Source organism: Bombina bombina, chromosome 2 (genome assembly GCF_027579735.1).
Source record: "Bombina bombina isolate aBomBom1 chromosome 2, aBomBom1.pri, whole genome shotgun sequence".
Lineage (NCBI taxonomy): Eukaryota > Metazoa > Chordata > Amphibia > Anura > Bombinatoridae > Bombina > Bombina bombina.
The window spans coordinates 1,283,566,901-1,283,594,252 of NC_069500.1; the positions used below are offsets into that span (position 1 = coordinate 1,283,566,901).

General features: G+C 38.1%; 1 protein-coding gene across 1 annotated transcript in view; it reads right to left on the bottom strand.

Annotated features, from left to right (window-relative positions):
- The window catches only part of SLIT2 (slit guidance ligand 2), a 493,710-nt gene that overhangs the window by 21,471 nt on the left and 444,887 nt on the right, over positions 1 to 27,352 (bottom strand). The window contains exons 30-32 of the mRNA XM_053704101.1: positions 25,706 to 25,843; positions 24,792 to 25,032; positions 16,821 to 16,951 (exon numbers count right to left, since the gene is read on the bottom strand). Coding sequence (XP_053560076.1) covers positions 16,821 to 16,951; positions 24,792 to 25,032; positions 25,706 to 25,843 — 510 coding nt within the window. The remainder of the gene's footprint in view (positions 1 to 16,820; positions 16,952 to 24,791; positions 25,033 to 25,705; positions 25,844 to 27,352) is intronic.

A 27,352-nucleotide genomic window follows, 5' to 3' on the forward strand; every position in this document is an offset into this window, starting at 1 on the left:
CCGATTGTTTTCAAGAGGGAGACTGATATGCATATACATTGTGGGAATTTTAGGTTCATTTAGTACTCTTGTTTCACTCACAGGTTATGATTATGACCTCACTTAAAAAAATCAGGGCTTGATGTGCTCATTATATAGTTTCAAGCATGCATATAGCAACCTTTGATATCATGTTTAGGGACATCCTTCCATTCAGTTTATTGCTATACTCTAGTTAAGGTTTAGTTATGCTAGCTATCTATGAACATTTACGTTTACTATATTACCGTAGATTATGGTACTACCCTCCTTAACATTCATGTAACCTCCATAGTAAGTTTACTCCCAGTATGTCACTGTACATAGCTTTAAGGCATTCATCTTCCAAAGGGTTAAAGTGTAGCACAATTATATTTTGTTATTTGTATACTCTAATATAGCGTGGGTTCCTAGGTGTGCTAGGTACTGTATGTGCTTTGTACTGTGTGTGATAGTTACTGTTTGAGCTGGGGACTGTGTCTGTTTGGTACTGTGTATGCTGGGCATTGTTATTGCTTTGTGATGTGTATGCTAGGTGCTGTGTGTGCTAGGTGCTGTGTGTGCTAGGTGCTGTGTGTGCGCTAGGTGTTGTGTGTGCGCTAGGTGCTGTGTGTGCGCTAGGTGCTGTGTGTGCGCTAGGTGCTGTGTGTGCGCTAGGTGCTGTGGGTGCTAGGTACTTTGTGTGCTAGGTACTTTGTGTGCTAGGTACTTTGTGTGCTAGGTTCAATGCGTGCTAGGTTCAATGCGTGCTAGATTCAATGCGTGCTAGGTACTGCGTGTGCTCAGCAAGGTGGGTGCCGGGTACGGTGTGTGCTAGGTACAGCGTAAGCTAGGTTCAGTGGGTGTTAAGTACAGCATGTGCTAGGTACAATGAGTGCTAGGTACAATGAGTGCCGGGCACAATGAGTGCTGGGCACAATGAGTGCTGGGCACGGCGTGTGCTGGGTACGGCGTGTGCTGGGTACGGCGTGTGCTGGGTACAATGAGTGCTAGGTATAATGTGTGCTAGGTATAATGTGTGCTAGGCACAGCGTGTGCTAGGCACAGCCCGTCCACAGTACAGCGTGTGATAGGTACAGCGTGGGTTAGGTACAGTGTGTGTTAAGTACAATGTGTGCTGGGTGCAATGTGTGCTAGGTACAAAGTGTGCTGGGTGCAATGTGTGCTGGGTGCAATGTGTGCTGGGTGCAATGTGTGCTGGGTACAATGTGTGCTGAGTACAATGTGTGCTGTGTACAATGTGTGCTAGGTACAATGTGTTCTAGGTACATTGTGTGCTAGGTGCAATGTGTGCCGGGTACATTGTGTGCTAGGTACAATGAGTGCTAGGTACAGTGTGTGCTAGGTATAATGAGTGCTAGGTACAGTGAGTGCTAGGTACAGTGTGTGCTAGGTACAGTGTGTGCTAGGTACAGTGTGTGCTAGGTACAGTGTGTGCTAGGTACAGTGTGTGCTAGGTACAATGAGTGCTAGGTACAATGAGTGCTAGGCACAATGAGTGAAGGGTTCAGTGTGTGCTTGGTATTGTGTGTGCTGGGTGCAGTGTGTGCTGGGTACAAAGTATGTTGGGTACAATGAGTGTTAACTACAGTGTGTGCTAGGTACTATGTGTGCTGGGCACGGTGTGTGCTGGGTAAGGCGTGTGCCAAGTACAGCATGTGCCAAGTATAACGTGTGCTGGGTAAGGTGTGGGCTGGGTATGGCGTGTGCAAGGTACAATGAGTGCTGAGTGCAATGAGTGCTAGGTACAGTGTGGGCTAGGCACAATGAGTGCTAGGTACAGTGGGCGCTACGTACAGTGTGTACTGGGTACAATTTGCATCTCACTTGTCTCTGGAATTTTTTCTTGTTACCCACATCTCTAGATGTTGGCAGAACCTGCTCTCAATCTATATGGACATACCCATTACTACATAGTACAGCAATTTTTTCGGACTTGCTCTTTGGAACATTAAATTTAATTTTTAAGCATCACCTCCCCCCCCCCCAATATTCTGAGCCCACACTAGGGTTCAATCTTGGTGAATTATTTTCACCACAAATCCTTGCAATTTACTTATGATGTATCAATGTTTTGACAGCTATTGCAACCGGACCTGCGTGTCCGTTCCTTTTTGTCTGTTTATGTTTGAACAGGGGTCCTGCGTGTCCCCAAGTGTTACCTTACATTCTAAAACAATAAAAATTAATTTAAAATAATTTAAAAAAATACCTAGCTTTTGCTGTTTAAATTATACTTGTCCTATGTCCCCTAGAAAGGGCAAAAAGCAAATTCAGCAACCTAAGTATACTGCAAATTTCCTTAACCACATCGTATCCCCATTGATTGCGACCAATTAGGACTAACTTTAAAATGGCTTGTGATCTGCTCCTTGAGCAATACACGTGTCAGGCTATTTGCAATATAATGGTATTTTACAGCAAAAGTAAGTAAAATAGGTCATCAATGTAAAAATTTTTTTTTTTTTTAATTATTCCTCTATTATTAATTGACAAATTCAGTTTGGAGTTTAACGTCCATTTAAACTTTCGTTAAAGTAAGGTAAACGGTGCATATTTACTTAGTTATTTGGGGGATATTTACAGATTGTTTTTATTCCCAAGAGAAGAAAATTAGATAATTTGATTTATTAAATGCCTAGTAAAGTGCAAGGAATGCAGGATGCTAAGTTTAGCAAGTGCACAGCAGATTCTTTTAAAAGGAGATTGGTTCTCTTTATTTAACAGAATTTGACCTGATCAAGAAAAGGAAATGGGTTATTTTTGTGATTTATAATTTTCCAGTGAAGCTATGGCCTATATTTTTTTCCATTTGTAGGTTATCTGCAGTTATTACATTTAGACGTTGAATAGCCTGCGTTGGCAGCTAATGACCCATGATTTTTTTATTTTCACATTCATAAAGAGTCAAGACATATATATCTTGTTTCAAATTTCTTGACAGCTCGATTTCAGGAAGCAGCTCAACGTAAAAATTACGATTAATCATAATAATACTTAATGAACCATGCTGCAGACTTTCATATATAGAAAATGACTTTGTAATATTGTTACTTTTTCACTAAATCCAATTTAGCTTCTTACCCTTGTAACCTTGAATTTTTTTTTATTTTTTACAAAATATTCAATAATTTGTGCTGAAGTGAAAATGAAATTTTGATTTAACAAATAGTCTATTTAACAACACAAAATATTTTGGTTTTTTTGCCTCTGAACAGAAGAACTTCACATTTAAAAAAGCTACATGGAAGCAGTGTTTGCAACAATGTATAACATTGTTACCAATATAATAGCAAAGCAGTGCTGCCAAAGTGCTGAAGACACCTTTACACGCCTTAGTTCCTATGGACTGGTAAGGTTTACTCTTCAACAAAGAAAACAAAGCAAATGTGAAAACAAATCATTTGGAAAGTTTGCAATTTTTTTTTAATTTTAAGTTTACTGTCCCTTTAAGATACTTTTCCTCACCCTCAATGCACTCCCTCACAGCTATCGCTTCCATTATCTTCAGGTAAACTCTACCCACTCAAACACTGTCAAGTGCTGCCCCCACCTGAACTTATTAGCAAAGTTAATGAGGTTCACTTTTTCACAACCTAAAACCCATCAAACAAAACCTGAAAACCTATTAAAAAAAAAAAAAAAAACAGTGTTTGACCAACCCTCACAAAGATCATATTAACCAGGCCCACCTATGTCATGTCTAACCCAGTCTACAATGACTCCCCCTACTGGTTCACTCTAACTAAACATAATGTTCCTGGTCTGAGGAATGTGGTCACTGATTAAATGTTCCTATCTAAACTCCGGCACAAAAATGACCTCTTTTTATAATATTTTATTAGATTGTAAGCTCTTCTTTTCAGTAGGACCCTCAGTACCCTCATATCTGTGCACTAATAGGTTTCTATTGTGTAATGATTTATAATTAGGCTTGCTTGTGCAGGGAGGAACGTCACTAGTGCTGTTCAGAAACACCATTCATGTGCTATGCTGAAGCACAATACATGTTCCTCCGTGCACACCCTGCAGCAAGCATAACTCATAACTGTCCAGGTTAACATGGCCAAGGTGGCAATTCTATTTATAATACAACCTATGTGCATATTAATTGTTCAGTACTTTGTAGACTATATAATAAAACTGAAGTGTATTCATTTGCCTGCTGTGCATTCATAGTTTTCAATTACAAAGCAAAGATAAGAACCTCTAACTAAAGATGTTAAATGGACAAACCCATTAATAATATCCCAGGGCTATACAGCTGCATCCTACTAATGCAACATAAAATGAAATAAAATCTGTACTAAAAAAAAAAGTATATTAAAGTAACATTTTTATTTATCCAGGAGAAATTATTTGTTGCATTTCAAAAAGATCAAACAGGTTGTAAATCTTGTCATGTTGTAAGAATACTAAGGGCCACATGTATTAAAGTGCATGCGGACAAAGTTCTAAACTTAAAGGGACACTAAACCCAAATTTGTTCTGTAATGATTCAGAGAGAGCATGCAATTTTAAACAACTTTCTAATTTGCTCCTTCTATCAAATTTTCTTTGTTCTCTTGCTATATTTATATAAAAAGCAGGAATGTAAAGAGCCGGCCCATTTTTGGTTGAGAACCTGGGTTATGCTGGCTTATTGGTTTGCTAAATGTAGCCACCAATAAGCAAGCGCTATCCAGTGTGCTGAACCTAAAATGCGCTGGCTCCAAAGCTTTAAATTCCTGCTTTTTAAATAATGATAGCAAGAGAACGAAGAAAATTATAGTAGGAGCCAATTATAAAGTTGCTTAAAATTGCATGCTCTATCTGAATCATTAAAGGAAAAAATTGGGTTTAGTATCCCTTTAAGAATTTGTCCACATGGCTTTGCGGCATATGGACAGCGGACCCGTATGTACTATTACACACTCAAGCCATCCCCATCCCTTGTGTTAATTTATCTCGGCCAACTCAGATGTGGTGGAGATTGCAACAAGCAGTGGTCTGCTGCGAACCTGCCCCGCAAAGGGCTCCGAATCAGCTTACACTGCTTAATACTTAGAGCCCTATGCGTTGTTTTGCTGGCCCGGGACACACCCATGAAAAGGCCTCTTGAATGTTGTTTCTTACTTTCATCGCTACGGCCAATTACTAACAAACAATAGATGAACAGGTTCCTGGAATCGGCTAATCAGTTAAAGGAAAAGTGTGCTGTTGCAATAATAATACCCAGATTTGTTTCTCTGATGCAAAATGTTGTTGAAAACCCCCCCCAAAAAAACAAGTAAACTTAATTATAAAATACTTAAAATAAAATCAAAGCTGGTACTTATGTGGCAATCAATTTTGTGTTTTCAAATGTATGCCCTACTGCTGAGCTGGTTAAAAACACTTTTACTTGCATAACTATATATTAACAGTGGTAAAGAATATAACATTGAATTATTCTAGTCATTTCATTTATTTTACTTTGTTTCATCCAAATCCCCTCCCTTGTAACCTTTTCCCTTTTGGGCTCCTTTTTAGTACCCTAAGTGCTGATCAGAGAACAAGTGACTATTAAGTAAGCCTTCATGCCTCACTAATAAATGAATAAATGTAATTAATAAATCAGCATATTTATCATATTGTAACTCAGTTTTGCAACAGTATGTTAGGCTGTATAGCTCCCTCAAACTACAGAGTTTAATGATCCTTTAAAATGATGCAAAAGATGATGGTATCTCCTGGTATTTGTATAGTTAACCTTTTAATGCCGTTATGCCATTGTATTCCGTCACAACGGCACTGGGCTTTAAAGCCGTTATGACAGAATACAACGTCATCGCAAACGGCTGTCCTGAAGCCTACTAGTCTTGCAGGATTTGATCGCGGTCTGGAGGGCGTTCCTAGCGTCATAGGGACACCGCCCAGACTCGATCCCATAATTGAAATCTCCCGATCGTTTGCACGATCGCGTGATTTCAATTTGTCTACTTCGGAACGTTGTTCTGATGTAGACTTTATAACCCTGTCATGAAAGGGTTAACAAGCAAAAACACTGAATTATCATTGTTATTATTTTTGTTGTTGTGTCTAAAAGAGGGATTGTAATTATATATATATTACTATTTTAAGTAAATCAAATGCTGCTGTGGTGAGAAAAATGTTAATCAGCCAGTGAGCTTCAATCCCATGAACGCTTTCTTTTTGCTTTAATTTAACCTTTTTTGTTTCATGTTTAAAGGGATAGTAAACACCAAAAATGTTATTGTTTAAAAAGATAGATAATCCCTTTATTTATCATTCCCCAGTTTTGCATAACCAAAACTGTTATATTAATATACTTTTTACCTCTGTGATTACCTTGGATCTAAGCCTTTGCTGACTGCCTCCTTATCTCAGATCTTTTGACAGACATGCATTTCAGACAATTAGTGCTGACTCTTAAATAACTTCACGTGTGTGAGCACAAAGTTATCTATATGAAACACATGAACTAACGCCCTCTAGCTGTGAAAACTGACAAATGCATTCAGATAAGAGGCGGCCTTCTAGGGCTTAGAAATTAGCATATGAGCCGACCTAGGTTTAGCTTTCAACTAAGAATAACAGGAGAACAAAGCAAATTTGATGATAGAAGTAAATTAGAAAGTTGTTTAAAATGACATACCCTATCTGAACTTGGACTTTACTATCCCTTTAAAGAGAAGGCTTTTTTACATGCATGTCCTTGTAAGTGAAGATACTATAACAAAAGAAGTTGCACCGATGTAATATACGCTTTTTATTACAATCAATGTTTACACACTGTTTTGCTGGTAGCTGAGCTTTCCTCTTCACAATCTGCTTTCTGCCTTTTTTGGAAAGCGACACCAAAAGTTAAACAGTGTCACACTGTGTTATGGCTACTGCAACAGCTTTTTCACACTAGATTCCCTGTGTTTCCCTGATTTATTGAAGCTTTAATTGCGGCTGGTGTTACTTGGACAAAGGAAACCAATCAAGGACTTCCCAACCTCTGAACACCATGTGAAAGGGAAGAGAATTACTGCATGGGAAGCTCAATGGACAGAGCAATAAAGCAGTTTGTCGAGGTATTTAAAGAATGGAGTAACTTAATATGCATAAAGCAGATAACTACACACAGTGCCCAGAAGTTTGTTGCTTTTCTGTTCAAACTCTTATCCTAATCAACAGGACACTGTGATCAGCTTCTTAGAATACAGAGCATATTATTCATAATATTCCGTATATATGAAACAAACAATAGTACCAATAGTAAGTCATACTCATTCCTAGGTGTGTGTATGTTTCTTAAAATATTAAGGGATAGATTACAAATGGAGAGGTAATTTATAGTGCGCCTGTAAACAGGCCAATTCGCCCGTTTACAGGCGCTTTAAATAACCAGCCATTACAAGTGGCTGGTTATTGCTACCACAAGCTCGTGGTAGCAATTAGCGCTTATAAAATTAACCCAAGGTCAGACCTCAGTGTGCAGTGTATAGTGCCTTTAATAAAATAAATAATATAAGCATAAAAAAAATAAAAATAAAAAAAAAAAGCCCTAAGCAGTTTTTAGAGGGATGGGAGTGGGGTGTTGGGAAAAAAACGGCATTAAAAAAGTGCCTTTACATTGCGGCCTATGGGGACTGCGTTATCCCTGTAAATATATATGTGTATGCTTACATACATATATATTTATGTGTTATTATGTGTATATATACTAAGGTTGAAAACTTTATATATTAAATAAACGGTATTGGGCTAGATTACAAGTGGAGCGCTAATTTAATGTGCACCCGTAATGGGGCAAATTTGCCTGTTTACTGGAACATGTTAAATAACAGCCATTACAAGTGGCTGGTTAATGCTACCGCAAGATGGCGGTAGCACTATGCGCTAAGCAAAATTAAGGTCAGACCTCTGGTTAATTTAAAAAATGTGTCCCCCAAATAAAGTCGACAGTTTCCTTTATCAAAATAAAAAATATCAGCATCTTTTTTTTTTTTTTTTTTAAATAACTGCACAAAGCAGTTATAAGGTTTTAAAGGACCAGTCAACACTGTAGATTTGCATAATCAACAAATGCAAGATAACAAGACAATGCAATAGCACTTAGTCTGAACTTCAAATGAGTAGTAGATTTTTTTTGACAATTTTAAAAGTTATGTCTTTTTCCACTCCCCCTGTACCATGTGACAGCTATCAGTCAATCACAAAAGCATACACGTACCATGTGATAGCAATTAGCCATTCACAAATGCATACACGCTTATTCTTGCACATGCTCAGTAGGAGCTGGTGACTCAAAAAGTTTTAATATAAAAAGACTGTGCACATTTTGTTAATGGAAGTAAATTGGAAAGTTGTTTAAAATTGCATGCTCTATCTTAATAATAAAAGTTTAATTGTGATTGAGTGTCCCTTTAAATTGAGCGGATGTTGGGTGTTAGAAAAAAAAGGCACTATAAAACATAAATTATGCTTACCAGATAATTTCCTTTCATTCTGTATGAGGAGAGTCCACGGCTTCATTCCTTACTTGTGGGAATACAGAACCTGGCCACCAGGAAGAGGAAAAGACACCCCAGCCAAAGCCTTAAAAACCTCCCCCACGTCCCTCATATCCCAGTCATTCTGCCAAAGGAACAAGGAACAGTAGGAGAAATATCAGGATATAAAGGGTGCCAGAAGAATAAACAAAAATGTAGGTCTGCCTAATGGAGAAAAACGGGCAGGGGCCGTGGACTCTCCTCATACAGAAGGAAAGTAAATTATCTTGTAAGCATAATTTATGTTTTCCTTCTTAATATGAGGAGAGTCCATGGCTTCATTCCTTACTTGTGGGAAACATATACCCAAGCTCTATAGGACACTGAATGAAAATGGGAGGGTAAAAGAGAGGCGGACCCTATTCTGAGGGCACCACAGCCTGCAAAACCTTTCTCCCAAAAGCTGCTTCAGCCGAAGCAAAAACTTCAAATTTGTAAAATTTTGAAAAGGTATGTAAGGAGGTCCAGGTAGCCGCCCTACAAATCTGCTCCATACAGGCCTCATTCTTGAAGGCCCAAGATGAAGCCACAGCTCTAGTTGAATGAGCCGTAATCCTCTGAGTAGGCTTATGTCCCGCTGTCTCATATGCTAAGCGAATAATACTCCTCAACCAAAAAGATAAGGATGTGGAAGAAGCCTTCTGCCCTCTATGCTTCCCAGAATAGACAACAAACAAGGAAGAAGTCTGTCTAAAATCCTTCGTATGTTGATGATAGAATTTCAAAGCCCGAACCACATCCAAATTATGAAGTTACCGTTTCTTCAAAGAAGAAGGATTAGGACACAAGGAAGGAACCACAATCTCCTGATTAATGTTACGATCAGAAACGACCTTAGGAAGAAAATCCAACTTAGTACAAAGAACAGCCTTATCAGCATGAAAAACTAGGTAAGGAGGCTCATATTGCAAGGCAGCCATCTCAGAGACTCTGTACACCGAAGCAATAGCCAGTAGAAAAAGAACATTCCAAGACAGTAACTTAATGTCAACCAAATGCATAGGCTAAAATGGAGCCCTCTGCAAAACTTTAAGAGCTAGATTTAAACTCCAAGGAGGAGCGGCAGGTCTAAACACAGGCCTGATTCTGAAAAGAGCCTGAACAAAAGACTGAACATCAGGAAGCTCAGCAAGCCTCTTGTGCAATAACACAGAGCCAAATCTGTCCCTTTAGGGAACTAGCAGAAAGGCCCTTCTCCATACCATCCTGGAGAAAGAATCCTGGAAACCTTGACCTTATGCCAGGGGAAGTCACGATCTTCACACCAGAATAAGTAGGTCCTCCACACCTTATGATAGATGCGAAGAGTGACCGACTTTCGAGCTTGAATGAGAATATCAATCACTCTCTCAGAAAAACCTCTCTTGGCTAGTTCTAAGCGTTCAATCTCCACGCAGTCAGCCTCAGAGAATCTAGATTTTGATGAACAAAAGGACCCTGTTCCAGCAGATCCCTGCGACAAGGTAACCTCCATGGAGGAGATGAAGACATCCCCACCAGGTCCGCAAACCACATCCTTCACGGCCATGATGGAGCAATTAGTATTGCCGAAGCTTGTTCCTGCTTGATGCGGGCCACTACACGAGGGAGAAGTGGTAACGGTGGAAAAATGTAAACTAGACTGAACCTCCAAGGCACTGCTAATGCATCAATCAGCTCTGCCTGAGGATCCCTGGACCGCGACCCATATCTGGGTAGCTTAGTATTGAGTCGGGATGCCATGAGATCTATCTCCGGCATCCACCATCTGTTGCAAATCTCTGCAAACACCTCAGGATGGAGAGACCATTCACCCGGATGAAAGGATTGTCTGCTGAGGAAATCCGCTTCCCAGTTGTCCACACCCGAAATGTGGTTCGCCGACAGTGAGCAGTTGTGGGCCTCTGCCCATTCCAGAATCCAAGATACTTCCCTCATTGCTAGGGAGCTCCTCATTCCCCCTTGATGGTTGATGTAAGCCACCAAGGTTATGCTGTCTGATTGGAATCTGATAAACTGGGACGAACCCAGAAGAGGCCAAGCCTTCAGAGCATTGAAGATCACTTGAAGTTCCAAAATGATTCCTCGAGTCCACAGTCCCTGTGCCTTCCTGGCACCCCAAACAGCTCCCCATCCTGACAGACTTGAGTCCGTAGTTACAATCTCCCAGGATGGTCTCAAGAAGGATGTCCCTTGGGACAGGTGATCTGGACAGAGCCACCAAGAGAGCGATTCTCTCAACCAGTTGTCCAGAGAAATCTGTTGTGACAGATCCGAGAGGTCACCTGAGATGACATCTGGCGAATGGAATGATGTCTATGCTGGACATCATGAGCCCAATAACCTCCATACACCAGGCCACAGAGGGCCTTAAGGAGGTCTGTAGGGCAAGACAATTGGAAGTTAGCTTGTAACGTCTCTGGTCTGTAAGAAATATCCTCATGGATATGGAGTGTATTATCGTACCCAGGAATTCCACCCTGGTACTGGGAACAAGAGAACTCTTTTCTAAGTTTATCTTCCATCCATGAGATCGAAGAAGAAATAGAAGAGCTTTTGAATGGTCCTCTGTCAGCCGACAGGATGGTGCCTGAACCAGGATGTTGTCTAAGTATGGCACCACTGCTATCTCTCTGGATCTCGCCACTGCGAGCAGAGCCCTCAGAACCTTTGTAAAGACTCTTGGGGCAGTAGCTAGACCAAATGGAAGTGCAACAAACTAAAAGTGCTGGTCCAGGAACGCGAATCTCAGGAACATGATCCTTGTGGATTGGAATGTGAAGGTAAGCATCCTTCAAGTCTATCATAGTCATGAACTGTCCTTCCTGGACTAAGGGCAGAATGGACCTTATCATCTCCATCTTGAACAATGGGACCCACAGGAACTTGTTTAAGCACTTTAGGTCCAGAATTGGGCAAAAAGTTTCCTCCTTCTTTGGGACCACAAAAAGGTTTCAGTAGTATCCCAGACCTCTTTCTGCTAGAGATACTAGTACAATTACTCCCAGGGAGAGATCCCTCATGCACCCTAGAAAGGCCTCTCATTTTTCTTGCCTTAAAGACATGTTTAACAAGAGGAATCTGCCTCTAGGTGGATGAGATCTGAAACCTATCCTGTACCCCAAGGGTCTTGCATGTCCCCCATCCAAGCCTCCAAAAAGAGAGATAGTCGGCCCCCACACAATCCAGAAATGGATCGGGGGCTGCCCCATCCTGCCGACTTTGACTCAGCAGGCTTCTTGTTCTGCTTGGATTTATTTCAAGACTGAGTCGATTTCCAAGTTCCTTTAGGCTGATCAGAATTCATGGAGGGCTGCTGCCGTTGGGATTTAACTGAACGAAAGGGACAAAAATTAGGACCTTTTCCCTTAGGTTTGTTCTTCTTATCTTGTGGTAAAAAGGCACCCTTGTCTCCAGTGACCGTGGATATGATTGAGTCCAGGTCTGGACCAAAAATAATCTTCCCCTTAAATGGCAGGGAAAGACTTCAGCCAGAGTGCCCTTCGTGCTAGCACTGAAAAACCTGATGTCTTGGCATTCAGGCGAATAATCTGCATATTTGCATCACAAATAAAAGAATTAGCCACCCTCAAGGCCTTAATTCTTTGATGGATCTTGTCAAGGGGACTCTCCACCATGATCAACTCAGATAAAGAGTTGCACCAATAGGTAGCTGCTCCAGCCACCGCAGCAACCGCCGCTGCTGGTTGAAACAAATATCCTGTGTGCTGAAACATCTTTCTCAACAGAGTTTCTAGCTTCTTATCCATGGGCTCTTTAAACAAGGAACTATCCACAAGGGGGATAGTAGTGCGTTTAGCAAGCATAGAGATAGCGCCATCCACCTTAGGGACGGAACCCCAGAACTCTAATTGAGAGTCCAGGACCTTGAATAACTTCTTAAAAGAAGAAGAAGAGGAAAAGGAAGAACCAAGTCTTTCCCATTCATTCTTACCCTCCTCACAATATAGGCATGTATTAGATTTAGGTAAAGAGGGAGTACCCTCCAATGTATCCGAGTCCTCCATAGCTTCCGTTGGAAAATGGACTATGGAAAAATAAACGGCACCTTTATATTCCCAATGGATGGGGCACTCACCACCTCCTATGACCCAGGCCCCACAGAGAAACCGCTTTGTCTCCGGTAAACCGCACGGTCAGGAAAAGAGGAAATCAGTGTGGCCACACCCGGTCACGTGGTGCGCCATGCAGTACCGCCCCTGCTACAGGAAAAAGCGTGCCAAGCCTCACAGGCTGCACAGCTAACGAAAAATGAAAGTAAAACCTGTACATTCCAACATCTTCCTGAGCCTCATCTCACACATGTCGCAGCATAAAACATAATAAATTATGCAATATATCCCCCCTGTTCAATAATCCCCTTCCGGAGATATTAACCCTTGATTCCATACAGATAAAAGAGTCACACTGTGACCCTATCTTCTTGCGTTATCATATGTGTATAAAAATGAAACAATCTCTGCTGTGGAACAGACACACAGCCTCTCAAGTTTGACAGTCTTGTAGCATCGCTCCTGACATGGACTTGAGTGATAGAAGTAGGCAGTGAAACTCGTCAACACTGATTGCTTAGAAGCTGTTAATACGAGTCTGGATGGGTTCGCAGAAAGACTCTCCCTGCATCTCCAGACCCTAACATTCGTCAATGCTCTAACTGAGAGGCTGACAAGACTACTTAAAACTCCAGTCCCATTCCGAAGGCTACTACTCCGTATCTTCTGACACTTCTCTGCCAGCTGTGACGAAAGGCAAAGAATGACTGGGATATGCGGGAAGTGGGGGAGGTATTTAAGCCTTTGGCTGGGGTGTCTTTGCCTCCTCCTGGTGGCCAGGTTCTGTATTCCCACAAGTAAGGAATGAAGCCATGGACTCTCCTCATATTAAGAAGGAAAGTGCCTTTACATAGTGGTCTATGGGAACTGTGTGTTTAATCTGTAAATATATATGTATATGCTTATATACATACATATTTATGTGTTAATATGTGTATATACACATATAAACACATAAAAATATATGTATATATTCATATACATATATATTTTAAATATGCTGCCCAACGCTGCGTGACCTACACCCTTCGCAGTGCTAGGTTCTGTGCCTTGTCTATCGTCATCAGAATGAGGCTCCCATTGTAGCCTATGGAAGCGCGCTCTCATGAGCGCAAAGCTTCCATGCAATGCAAATGCAAGGCCGTATTTGCATTGCATTTACTTGTAATACCGTCACACAGTAGAGGGCAAATATTGTGCTCGCCGAAAAAAACACAATTTTGCGCTCCACTCATAATCTAGCCCATAGTGTATAAATGACTCATAAGCTTGAGACTTATCCTACACTATTGCTTGTAAAAAGCGGAATGTGTACTCAGATATAAGCAGCTAGATCTAACATTTTTGCATTTTAGACTATGGAGGTCATGAAATGTGTACAAAGGATAAATAATTTATTACTACTAGGTATGCTATAAGCGTGAGCATCAGAATGAAATCTGTAATTCAAAACAACAGTCATCATGAAGAATCTATAGCAGATGGGTAAACACGCAGAAACAATCTGGAATTTATCTACAACTTCGTACAAATAGGTAACTATGTTTATGATTGGGTTTATGATTTACCACAGATTGCAGTAAATATGTAAGCAACAAAAAATGTGCAATTAGTGCCATTGGCTGTAGAAATCTATGACCAACAGATCTGTGAGGTAATCATTATGTACTTCCCAAAACACTGTGCACCCTTGTGCTTGATTATGTTTACTTGATTATGTTTATGTTCAGAGAAATGGGATCTCTCATTTGTCATATTAAGGCCATAAAACAGAGTGCAAGAAATAGATGCAGCTCAATAGAATATGCAGAAACATCTACTGAAGGAGTGAGGAAACAATCTATTAAATATCAATTAAATACAATTATTTGTCAATCTTTACAATCCAAATGGGCACACCACCCAGCTTATTTTACTAACCACCCTACTAAAATATAAGCCAATATTAAGATAAAATTAGCTAATGTTATTTTAGTGTTTGTTTTCATATCATTTTATTTTGAATAATTCATTTATGGTTTGGCTAGCTAAAATAACATATAATTAATATTACATAAATAATAGAAAATGTTACACTGCCCCCACACTGGAATCCATTTTTCATCCATCTATACTGTTAAGCTTACTTTTGCCAATTCACCAAACTAACCACTAAATATCCAGACATTTTTTTTTTGTGTGTGAATTTAGTGATATTCTTAAAGGAACATTAAATATTAAATACATTTTGTGCACCTCCCTCTAAGTATGGGTGCTCTGCCATTTTGGTACCTAAGTTTCACTGCAGGTATATGAAGAAGAGTTGTGCAAATACCTCAGCACTCAAATGCAGTGAAAGCTAGAGTGACTACTATGTATAAATGTATTTAATATAAATGTATTTACTATGTATAAATGTATTTAATTTAAATGTATTTACAATGTATAAATGTATTTAATTTAAATGTATTTACAATGTATAAATGTATTTAATTTAAATGTATTTACAATGTATAAATGTATTTAATATAAATGTATTTACAATGTATAAATGTATTTAATTTAAATGTATTTACTATGTATAAATGTATTTAATATAAATGTATTTACTATGCATAAATGTATTTATTGTTTTATGTCCCTTTGAAATAAATGCTGTCTACAAACGTTTAAAAAATGTAAAATTGTGATTTGTCAGAATTGCTATGTGCCCTGGCAACTCTCATTGGTAGCCGGTTCTATGATAAGTTAGGCTTCTCATGTAGAACATATTCTATCACTTTAGCTAAAATGTCACCACTAAAAATGTTCAATATGGAATCTTAACCGATCATGGAGTTACTTAAAAATGGAGGCTGCAGCAGGCAGTGCTGGGTAACCACAGGGATCACCCATACCTCTGCTTTTATTTACTATTATTCACGGACACTAAATATAATTGCACTTAAAGATTGTGTTCAAACAGTTTATTAAGTGAACAGTAAAGTAAAAAATAAACATTCATGATTCTGATGTATTTCTATCACCAAATCTGCTATGTTCTTTTGGTATCCTTTGTTAATAGAAGCGTAGATGTGTCTTTAGTATTCTATGGCTGCAGTGTTTACAACTATCTACAACCTTGCTATAAACATTGATGCTAGATAGTATACTCCTCCTGATCTCACCTAGGATAACTCTTTTTATCAAATGATACCAAGAGAAGTAAGCAGTATTGATAATAGAAGTAAACTGGAAAATGAGTTATAATTTCATGCTCCATCTAATTAAAGGGACATGGAACTCAAATGTTTTCTTTAATGATTCAGAGAGAGCATACAATTGTAAACAACTTTCCAGTTTACTTCTATTATCTAATTTGTTTTGTTTTATTGGTATCCTTTGTTGAAAATAATGCCTAGGTAAGCTGCTCATATATGCCACATGTTATTGGCTCAACCATGTGCAATGATGTTTTCTTCAACAAAGGATATCAAGAAAATTAAGTAAATTAGATAACAGAAGTAAATTGGGAAGCTGTTTAAAATTGTATTCTCTCTGAATTATGAAAGACAAATGATAGGTTTCTCAATCAAAATTAAGCTTTCATTATTCAGATAGAGCAGCAATTTTAAACAACTTTCCAATTTACTTCCATTAACAAAAAGTGCACAGTCTTTTCATATTTAAACTTTTTTAGTCACCAGCTCCTACTGAGCATGTGCAAGAATAAGTGTGTATGCATTTGTGAATGGCTGATGGCTGTCACATGGTACGTGTATGCATTTGTGATTGGCTGATGGCTGTCACATGGTACAGGGGGAGTGGAAATAGACATAACTTTTAAAATTGTCAGAAATAAAATCTACTACTCATTTGAAGTGCTATTTTATTGTCTTGTTATCTTGCATTTGTTGATTATGCAAATCTACTGTGTTGACTGTGTTTAATTTTGACTTTACTGTCCCTTTAAATTTCGATTCTAGCTTTGCAGCTGCCATTCTCACAAGCTTAGCTTACCATAGAGTTCTACCATAGAGTGGCAGAAAACGGTCCAGCCTTTAGTCTGTGCAAACAACACTTACAAAAGCATTATATGGTAAATAAAAAAGATAATAATATTTAACACCACCAGAGGGGTATATCTAGCTAAAAAACAACACTGAAATACTTATAACAAATGTATTGATTACTGAAGCTCTATAAATCCTTATGATCATGTAATAATCAGGCTACTGTATGCGTATAGTATCTGTTGCTACAATCTTACCTGTAAATGGCAGAAGATGGGTAAACTCCAGTGTCATAACTAACTCGTACTCTTCCACGGTATAATTCTACTGCCACATGGTCCTTGTCACCTTTATACAGCAAAATTCCACTCTCTTCATCAGTGGCAACCTGTACAAACAGTATGGATATTATCATTTCAAGAAGAGGCAGGCTGCATTCTCTGAATGTTTTTAGCACAATGCATAGCAGAATGATTGCGCTTTATCAGATGTTACTTTGAGTTTGGGTGCTAGAGTCCATATACATTTGTTAACCCCTGTTCTAGACATTGAGATTATAGAAGTTTCTACCATGTATACTTCACTTTCCATAACAGTTTGACAATACAAGTCTTCTGGGCCTATCTATCAAGCTCCGAAAGGAGCTTGACGGCCCGTGTTTCTGGCAAGTCTTCAGACTCGCCAGAAACAGCAGTTATGAAGCAGCGGTCACAAAGACCGCTGCTCCATAACCCTGTGCGCCTGCTCTGAGCAGGCGGACAGGAATCGCAACAATTTAACCCAATCGAGTACGATCGTGTTCATTGACAGCTCCCTGCTGGTAGCCCATTGACCGCGAGTCTGCAAGGGGCGGCGTTGTACCAGCAGCTCTTGTGAGCTGCTGGTGCAATGTTAAATGCGGAGAGCGTATTGCTCTCCGCATTCAGCGATGTCTTGCGGACCTGATCCGCACTGTCGGATCAGGTCCGCAAGACATTTCTTAAATATGCCTCTTAGTGTGAACTTCTGGCTTGGTCAAAAATGGTGAAGAAACACCTTGTGAAAAAAAAAGGCTATAAGAAAATATTCTTTCTATGTTTAAAGACCACGAAGTGAGGTTGTGTAAGAGACCTACGGCATCTGAAATTCTATGTTGCACAACTGGTTGTTTAAACCATTGTTCCTCTACTCCAGACCTCAAAGAACACTCACAGGCTAGATTTTAAAGGCTGATTGTAACCCAAAATGTTCATCATCAGGAGAAGCATTTAAAGGGACATGAATTCCTGAATTTATGATTCAAACAGAGCATACAATTTTAAACAACTTTCCAGTTTACTTCTATGATCTAATTTGCTTTGTTCACTTGGTATACTTTGTTGAAAAGCACAATGAGGTAGGCTCAGGAACTGGGAGCTAGCTGCTGATTGGTGGTTGGACTTATATGCCTCTTGTCATTGGCTTACCAATGTGTTCAGCTAGCTCCCAGTAGTGCACTGCTGCTCCTTCAACAAAGGATGCCAAGAAAATGCTGCAAAAGTTATAATAGGAGTAAATTAGAACGTTGTTTTAAAAATGTATGCTCTATCTGAATCATGAAAGAAAAAAATTGGGTTTCATGTTCCTTTAATCTTATGTAAGGGAGGAATATAAATTATTTTCAGATAAATGTGGCAAAGAAGCAAGTTACTTTTGCTACACAGCTGAAGGTGGCTGTAAGCTACACACATATGCTGTTTATGGTGAAATATAGATATATATTTTAGCAAAATACCATCAGATACATGTAGAAATATGTATTTATGAATAAATAGAACATTTGAAGAACATTGGAATGTTAAATATTAATATTTTCATGACAGGTTAGCACACTTGAGAATAGTCGATTGTGTGTGCATGCGAGTAGGGTGTTAGTTTTTTTACACTTTTTTTGCTCCATTGACTTCTATAGAAGAATACGTTATCAAGCGCGCAATATTCTAAGTTTGGCTTTTTAAGCATAAAAGGTTAGCACGCGAGCGACAAAAACTGTTTACTTTTTCAACTTGTAAGATGAGTGCTACCCAACGTTCACAAGAAACTTACTTCTAGCGCAGTTAGCGCTCTAGCGGGAGCATTTAATTCCGCTACACTTGTAATCATGTTTTTATCTGGTAAACGTTAAGTAAAAACTTTTTTAAAAGTTAAAATCAGTAATGTTCTTACTGGCAATGCTCATTGGCTGATTTGTATTTCCAGCTTATCTTCATTGGCTGATAAGTAGAATGAGCATTACTACGGAATACCTGGGGCAAGATTACATATGCATATGGTTTTTACGTGGTTTTGGTATCACATATACGGCGCTGCATATAAATGCGGTGCGTATATTTCACCTGTCACCCGCAATTTTTACTTCCATAAGCTAACATAGAACTGCGTCACAAATCGGTATCACATATTCAGTGCAAGGATTTACGCGGCGAAAATGGAGAAATTTTATTCCATTGTCACCTCGCCACACATAGGCAGACGCAGCAAGCCTTGCGCTGAAAATGTGAGCACCGTAACTCCCTAAAAATATTAACTAACACCTAACGCATGTTCAATATCTATCTACCTGTCAACCGCCAACCCCCACTGCAATAAGTATATTAACCCCTAATCTGCCATTAACCCACATTGTAAAAAAACGTATAAATGTATTAAATCCTAATCTGCCATTAACCCACATCGCAATAAACCTTATAAATCTATTAACCCTAATCAGCCAAACCCACACAACGCAAATAACTAATTAAATTACTAAGCCCCCTAACCTAACACCCCCTAAATTAACCCCAATTACCTAAATTAAAAAATACTAAATTACAATTAAAATAAAAAAGCTAACATTACTTAAAAATTAAAAAAAATTAAAAATATTCTAAGATTACAAAAAATAAAAAAGTCTAACATTACATAAAATAACCCAAATTATCAAAAATAAAAAATTAAACCTAACCCCTATAAAAAAACAAAAACATTCCCTCATCTAATACTAAACTACCAATGAATCTTAAAGGGACAGTCTACACCAGAATTTTTTATTGTTTTAAAAGATAGATAATCCCTTTATTACCTATTCCCCAGTTTTGCATAACCAACACAGTTATAATAATATGCTTTTAACCTCTGTGATTATCTTGTATCTAAGCCTCTGCAAACTGCCCCTTTTTTCAGTTCTTTTGACAGACTTGCAGTCTAGCCAATCAGTGCCTGCTCCCAGATAACTTCACATGCACAAGCACAGTGTTATCTATATGAAATACGTGAACTAACACCCTCTAGTGGTGAAAAACTGTTAAAATGCAATCTGAAAAGAGGTGGGCTTAAAGGTCTAAGAAATTAGCATATGAACCTCCTAGGTTAAGCTTTCAACTAAGAATACCAAGAGAACAAAGCAAAATTGGTGATAAAAGTAAATTGGAAAATTGTTTAAAATTACATGCTCTATCTGAATCATGAAAGCTTATTTTGGCCTAGACTGTCCCTTTAAAAGGGCATTTTGTAAGGCATTGCCCTTAGTTAAATATCTCTTTTACCTTAAAAAATACTAAGTCCCCCCCTAACAGTAAAACCTACTACCCAACAAACCCCCCAAAATAAAAAAAAACTAACACTAAAAAATCCTAAACTACCCATTGCCCCTAAAGGGACATTTGTATGAGCATTGCCTTTAAAAGGGCATTTAGCTCTTTTACTGCCTTAAAATGACATTCAGTTGTTATTTTAAGAGCGCCCAATAAATCCCTAATCTAAAAAAAACCAAACCCCCCAACAAATAAAAAAAGCCTAAATCTAACCCCCAAATTGGTACTCGCCGGCTTGTTCCTGTATAAAGAAGGAATTGTTCCCTGTTTGAAAGAAGATGTCAGCCGCTTGGAAGAAGACTTCACCGCTTGGAACAGGAACTTCTCCGCCAGGCTTCAGGAACAGTGAGTACCTATTTAGGGGTTAGAATTAGGCTTTTTTTTTTTTTTTAGATTAGGGATTTATTGGGCACTCTTAAAAGAGCTGAATGCCCCTTTGAGGGGCAATGGGTAGTTTAATTTTTTTTAGTGTTCGGTTTGTTTATTTTGGGGGGTTGGTGGGTGGTGGGTTTTACTGTTGGGGGGGGGACTTAGAATTTTTTTTAAATGCAAAAGAGCTGTTTAACTTAGGGCAATGCCCTACAAAAAGCCCTTTTAAGGGTTATTGGTAGTTTAGCATTAGATTAGGGGGTGTTTTTATTTTGGGGGGGCTTTTTTATTTTCATAGGTATTAGGTTTAATTTTTTTATTTTGGATAATTTTGTTTATTATTTTCTTTAATGTCAGACTTGTTTATTTTTGGTAATTTTAGATTCATTTAATTTTAAGTTTATTTTTCTAAGTACTGTTAGGATTTTTTATTTTAATTATAATTTAGTATTTTATTATTTTATGTAATATGGGGTTAATTTAGTGGGTGTTAGGTTAGGGAGCTTAGTAATTAAATTAGTTATTTGCGTTGTGGGGGTTTGGCGGATTAGGGGTTATCAGGTTAATTAGGGTACTTGCGTTATGTGGGTTTGGTGGTTTAGGGATTGTTTTATTAGGATTATTGCGTTGTGTGGGTTTGGCGGTATAGGGGTTAATAGTTTTATTAGGATTATTGCATTGTGTGGGTTTGGCGGTTTAGGGGTTAATAGTTTTATTAGGATTATTGCGTTGTGTGGGTTTGGTGGATTAGGGGTTAATAGATTTATAAGGTTTGTTGCAATGTGGGTTAAAGGGACACTGAACCCAATTTTTTCTTTCGTGATTCAGATAGAGCGTGCAATTTTAGCAACTTTCTAATTTACTCCTATTATCAAATTTTCTTCATTCTCTTAATATCTTTATTTTTAAAGCAAGAATGTAAGTTTAGATGCCGGCCCATTATTGGTGAACAACCTGGGTTGTTCTTCCTGATTGGTGGATAAATTCACAGACCAATAAACAAGTGCTGTCCAGGGTCTGAACCAAAAAATGGCTGGCTCCTTAGCTTAGATGCCTTCTTTTTCAAATAAAGATAGCAAGAGAACGAAGAAAAATGATAATAGGAGTAAATTAGAAAGTTGCTTAAAGGGACATAATACTCATATGCTAAATCACTTGAAACTGATGCAGTATAACTGTAAAAAGCTGACAGGAAAATATCACCTGAGCATCTCTATGTAAAAAAGGAAGATATTTTACCTCACAATCTCCTCAGCTCAGCAGAGTAAGTTCTGTGTAAAAATTTATACTCAGCTGCTCCCAGCTGCAGGTAAAAAAAATTAAAAAAATGAAGAAATGAACAGCAGCCAATCAGCATCAGCAGTGCTGAGGTCATGAACTCTTACTGTGATCTCATGAGATTTGACTTAACTCTCATGAGATTTCATAGTAAGCTTCCTTTACCTGATTGGTGAAATAATATGAGAGTGCACGATGCTAGTCCCTTCGGCTGTCCCAGGACATACACATTAAAATGCTGCTTAGAAATCCTTTACAATGGGAGGTGGCTACTGAGGAACTTTTGAGGTAAAATATCTTTCTTTTTTACATAGAGATGTTCAGGTGATATTTTCTAATCAGCTTTTTACAGCTATGCTGCATCACTTTCAAGTGTTTAAACATTTGGGTATTATGGCCCTTTAAAATTGCATGCTCTATCTGAATCACAAAATAAAAAAATTGGGTTCAGTGTCCTTTTAATGGCGGATTAGGGGTTAATAGTTTTAATAGGTACTTTGCGATGTGGGTTATTGACGGATTAGGGGTTAATAAATTTATTAGGAAGTTTGCGATGTTGGGATTGGTGGATTTAGGGGTTAATACTTTTACTAGGTAGATTGTGATGTGGGTGAATGGCGGATTAGGGACTAATAGTTTAATTAGGCATATTGCGTTGTGGGGGGTTGTCGGTTTAGGGGTTAATACATGTATTATTATTTGTGATGTGGGGGGGTTTGCAGATATAGGTTTTTTTTTTACGTTTCAGGTTCATTTTTGGGAGGCGGGTTAGACCTTTACGGAGTTTCTAAAGTGTCATAAGTCACTGGCGACTCCAGAAATTTGTATTTACGTACATTTATGGACATCGCTAGTTTCAATTTACGGCATTTTATGAACTGCAGACGCCGTATATGTGATACCCTGATGTGCGAGGTGAAATTACGGGAGGCGCGGGTTTCAGCAGTTGCGGTGAAGCTTGTGCCGCATGTGTAATCTCGCCCCTAACTGTTAATAAGCATTTGTTACAAGTGTACAATTACTGTATTAGTCTGCATTTGTATAAATGCTGCTTTTTCTAATGGATGACACACTGTTTTTCTTTAGTTCAATAAACTGTTTAAGGTTTGCAGTTAATGAAAATAGATTAATTAATCCCGTATTGTCTGGAAAGCCTCTCCGTTATCTTTATACTTCATGATTCGTCTTTTGAGGAAAATGTGGAAATGAAGCAGATATATTAATTCTACTGAGCTACTGATTATATATTATTTACTATATATCACATATCTAGAAAATCTTGCCTGTTACTGGGCCCTAGGGACTGCGTCAATTTCAAGCTAGTTTTCCAAAAAAATCAAAAAAATCAGACTCTCATATTCATTGCCATAGGTCTCTGACACACATGATTAAAGTGCACCGAATCATAATTCAATCTGCTGTGGTGCTATTGCATATCTCCTTCAATGTCAGTCAGCCTTGCCGCCCAATGATTTGGTAATTAAACAGTAATTGAAAACCTTAATATAAAATAAGATGTTTGTATATACTTTAACTCCCCATATCTATGTATACGTTTGTTATGCAATACCATGACATTTATTTTCTGCTTTGCTGACATATATCAGCATCTGTATGATGTTAACAGAAAAACAGATTTCTGGAACTACAACAAAGAATTCCATTTTACGAGGAATTTCGATGTGTTCTACTTATTAAAATAGTTTTCTTTATTTGCCACAAAGATTCATACCTAAATAAGAGTTTATTGCAGGAGTCATAAAGTTATACACAAAGCTGATAAATAGTTAGTAAATTCACACGCGAAAACAGTTTACATATTTAGATTCCATACATTTTATTACTTTTCTTGACTATTTTGAATTTGGGACAAATTAAAAGGGAAGGGGGTTGCAGCTCTGAAGCAGAAACTAAATACATAATATGAACTGCCACTTTCAATTACATTTAAAGGGACATTCTAGTTGAAAATGTAACTTTCATGATTCAGATAGGGCATGCAATTTTAAAGTTTCCAATTTACTTTTATCATTTTGCTTTGCTCTCTTGGTATTCTTTGTGAAAAGCTAAACCTAGGTAGGCTAATATGCTAATTTCTAAGCTGTTGAACTGCCTCTTATCTTAGTGCCTTTTGACAGTTTTTGACAGACATTTTTATTTCATGCGTGTCATATACATAACATTGTGCTCATAGCCGTGGAGTTATTTATGAGTTAGCACTGATTGGCTAAAATGAAAGTCTGTCAAAAGAACTGAGATAAAGGGGCAGTCTGCAGAGGCTTAGATACAAGGTAATCACAGAGGTAAAATTGTCTCATTGGATGTCACAATTATATGCACACAGCATTTTCAACTAACACAGGTGGCTATGTGAAACAGTGTTTGTAAATATTTGTAGAAATGGTTAATATATAATGTTTTTGGAATGTGCACATGTAGACTTTTAATATTGTAATTATTAGAGTATTTTTTTTTACTTTAAAGTTCCTCTTTTTATATTGTGTGTGTGATCCTAAACTGTTCTATTAACCCCCAACATCCCTGCCTTAATTACTCAGCCTCTAAAAGGAATCTTCCTGCAATTCACATTCTAAAAAGATTATGCGCACCCTTGGTATCTGCCACCAGCTACTGACCCTCCCATGCCAACGCTAAACCCATTTAGTACCAAACTTTTCTGTCCACCCACACATGGCAAAACTCCTCCATAGATCCCATCCCATATAATAGACCCCTCCCTCCCTATGATCAGTTATTTCTTAATTCTTGGCTGAATCTATGAATCCTGTGGCCATGCCCTATGCCATTTTTTAACCAATCTGAAGTTTACTTATCTAAATAATCTTAAAAGATAAAGCTAGCAGAATTTAGACTGACTATATATTATCCTGGACCTAATAGAAACTGATTTTTTTTTTATTGATTTTTTTTAAATAATGATTTGTGCCGACTGTCTTGCAACCTAATTTCTTATTGTAACTCTTTTCTTACCTGTAGGGTGATGTTGGTTTGAGTACGGCCTTTAGTTGATGGAATTTGCAAGTATGAATCCTTATTCACAAAATTTACACTAACAAGCTTTTCACATTTGTTTCCCTGGTAACCAGACACACACTGGCAAGATGGCTCATTTCCTTTCACAATACACTGAGCTCCATTTTGACACTCAAAATTGTCACACGGACTTGTGCGAGGAAACACTATAGGAGGTGAAGATTCACAGAACAGGCCACTTGAAAAAAAAAGAAAGAAAAAAATTAAAACCCACTAACAGCCAATTCAACAAAAGTCCAGATTTTAGTCTTACATTGTAAGCCCCAGAAATGTGTTACATAAATGTGTTTTTTTTTCATTCTTTTTGTAAGAAAAGAAAATACAAATAAAAACAAAAGCCTTTTACTGAAGAAACCCCCCCCCCCCAGAAAAAACTAAACACCCCACATGAAATTAAAGGAAGGGTTTTTGACCCCATGTAGGGCATGGAGTGAGGTTACGAGTTAGGACAAAGAGAGGGTTGTGAGTTTTTTTTTGTGCTGCTTATATTTGCAGCCATGTTGGGCGGGCTGCTTGTTATTTAAAAAGATTACATTATTCTTGAAGTGGTACCTCATAAAGGGATGGGGTTGAAATTGGTAGGAAAATGTGCCTGGTGAGTAAGCTAGTGAAGGGTAAATTGGTTTATGGAGGCAGCACCTCTAAATTGGCCTTATGTGGTTCGAATTTTATGTTTATGGAATATTTAAATTTGGTTAGAATTGTAATAAAGTGTGCTGCGGCCTTTTCATCCAATTCCCTTGTTTTGGTGCATTATTTAAACATAATATGTACCCAGTGTGGGTATTACAACAAATGTATGTGAAGCAGTTTATTTTGCATATACCACATCTAGACAAGATAGCACTTACCTGTAGCCATCAGGGCAGATGCATGTGTAACCATTAACTGCATCAATGCATTTCCCTCCATTTCTACATTTATTTTCTTGGCAGTCATCGTAATCTATGTCACAGTGTTCTCCAGCAAAACCAGGAGTACAATCGCATCTGCAAAATAAAACTTTAATTAATAATTGTGCTAAAATATGTTTCTGTCATTTTTTTATTGAAATGTCTATTGAGTCTCGTGCTACAAAGTGGCTTTATTGCATATTTTTTCAGCATTTCCTCCCCAAAAGTAGAACAAGGTGGAAATCAACAAAACCCACTATATTTCCTATTGTTTAAGAAAAAGAAAACCATGTATATGAAATATTTTTTTTTTTTATTCCAGGGAAGATTTTTAGTAGTAACATTGTCCTGTATTTTTTTTTATTTTTGGGAGAAAAGATTTCTATTCTTCCATATGTTTAATTATGTTTGTTTGTTTTTTTTTTTTTAAATAAAGAAGCAGATGGAGTTATATATTTCTAATACAATGATTGTCTTCACACTATTTAGTTATATCTGTATCGGGAGCATACCATTACATGTTATGAAAAGGGATGGAAAATAAGAATCTATTACCAAGATAATTATGGTCACATAGGCTAAAATGTACTTTACATTTCTCATTTAGTGTACTTAGGTTTAAAGAGGCATTCAAGTCAAAATTACACTTTCATGATTGAGATAGAGCATACAGTTTTAAACAACTTTCCAATGTACTTCAATTATTTAATTGCATTTTTCTCTAGTTATCCTTTGTTAATGAGTAAAGCTAAGTAGGCTCATATGGACTCAGGAGTATGCACTTGTCTTTACTACTCTATAGCAGCAGTGTTTTGCAATATTGTATGTAGCAGTGTTATAAATTGTTTGCTACAGAGTACTAAAGACATGTGCACGCTCATGGGGGGGATATTTATCAAAGGTCTGGCGGACCTGATCCGCCAGACCTCGCTGAATGCGGAGAGCAATACGCTCTCCGTATTCAGCATTGCACCAGCAGCTCTTGTAACGCCGCCCCCTGCAGATTCGCAGCCAATCGGCCGCCAGCAGGGAGGTGTCAATCAACCCGATCGTACTCGCAGGCTCGCCAGAAACACGAGCCCTCAAGCTCCATCTGGAGCTTGATAAATGGGCCCCCTAAGCTCATATGAGCCTACCTAGATTTAAATTTTGTCTTATTTGAATTATTTAAGTTTAATTTTAACTTTACTGTCCCTTTAAGTATATTTTTTGTATTTCTGTTTCATATTTTATACAGTACTGTCGTTAGAGTTGATATGTGGCTGGTATTGCTCTGGGCAGTATGTAAAAAAAAAGAACATATAAAAGGGTGATCTTGTCGGGGTGACGTCTCCTCGTTATCATATTTCAGGTAGGTTGTCAGATTCTGTGTCAGGAAGTTCCCTTTCACCCCCCTGCACATACAGGTCCCATGTGTGATGCTTGACAGAAAGGAGAAATAGGAGAAGCAGACAGCAGGACCATGGTTCTAATCTGTAGTGGGTATGTGGCTAAAAGAGAGGCTAGATGGCAAGGGGTCTAACTGAGGGTATGTGGCATACAGAAAGACTGCAGGGCCAGCAGTTTAATTTGATATAATAACTAGTATTTATATAGCGCCTTTCT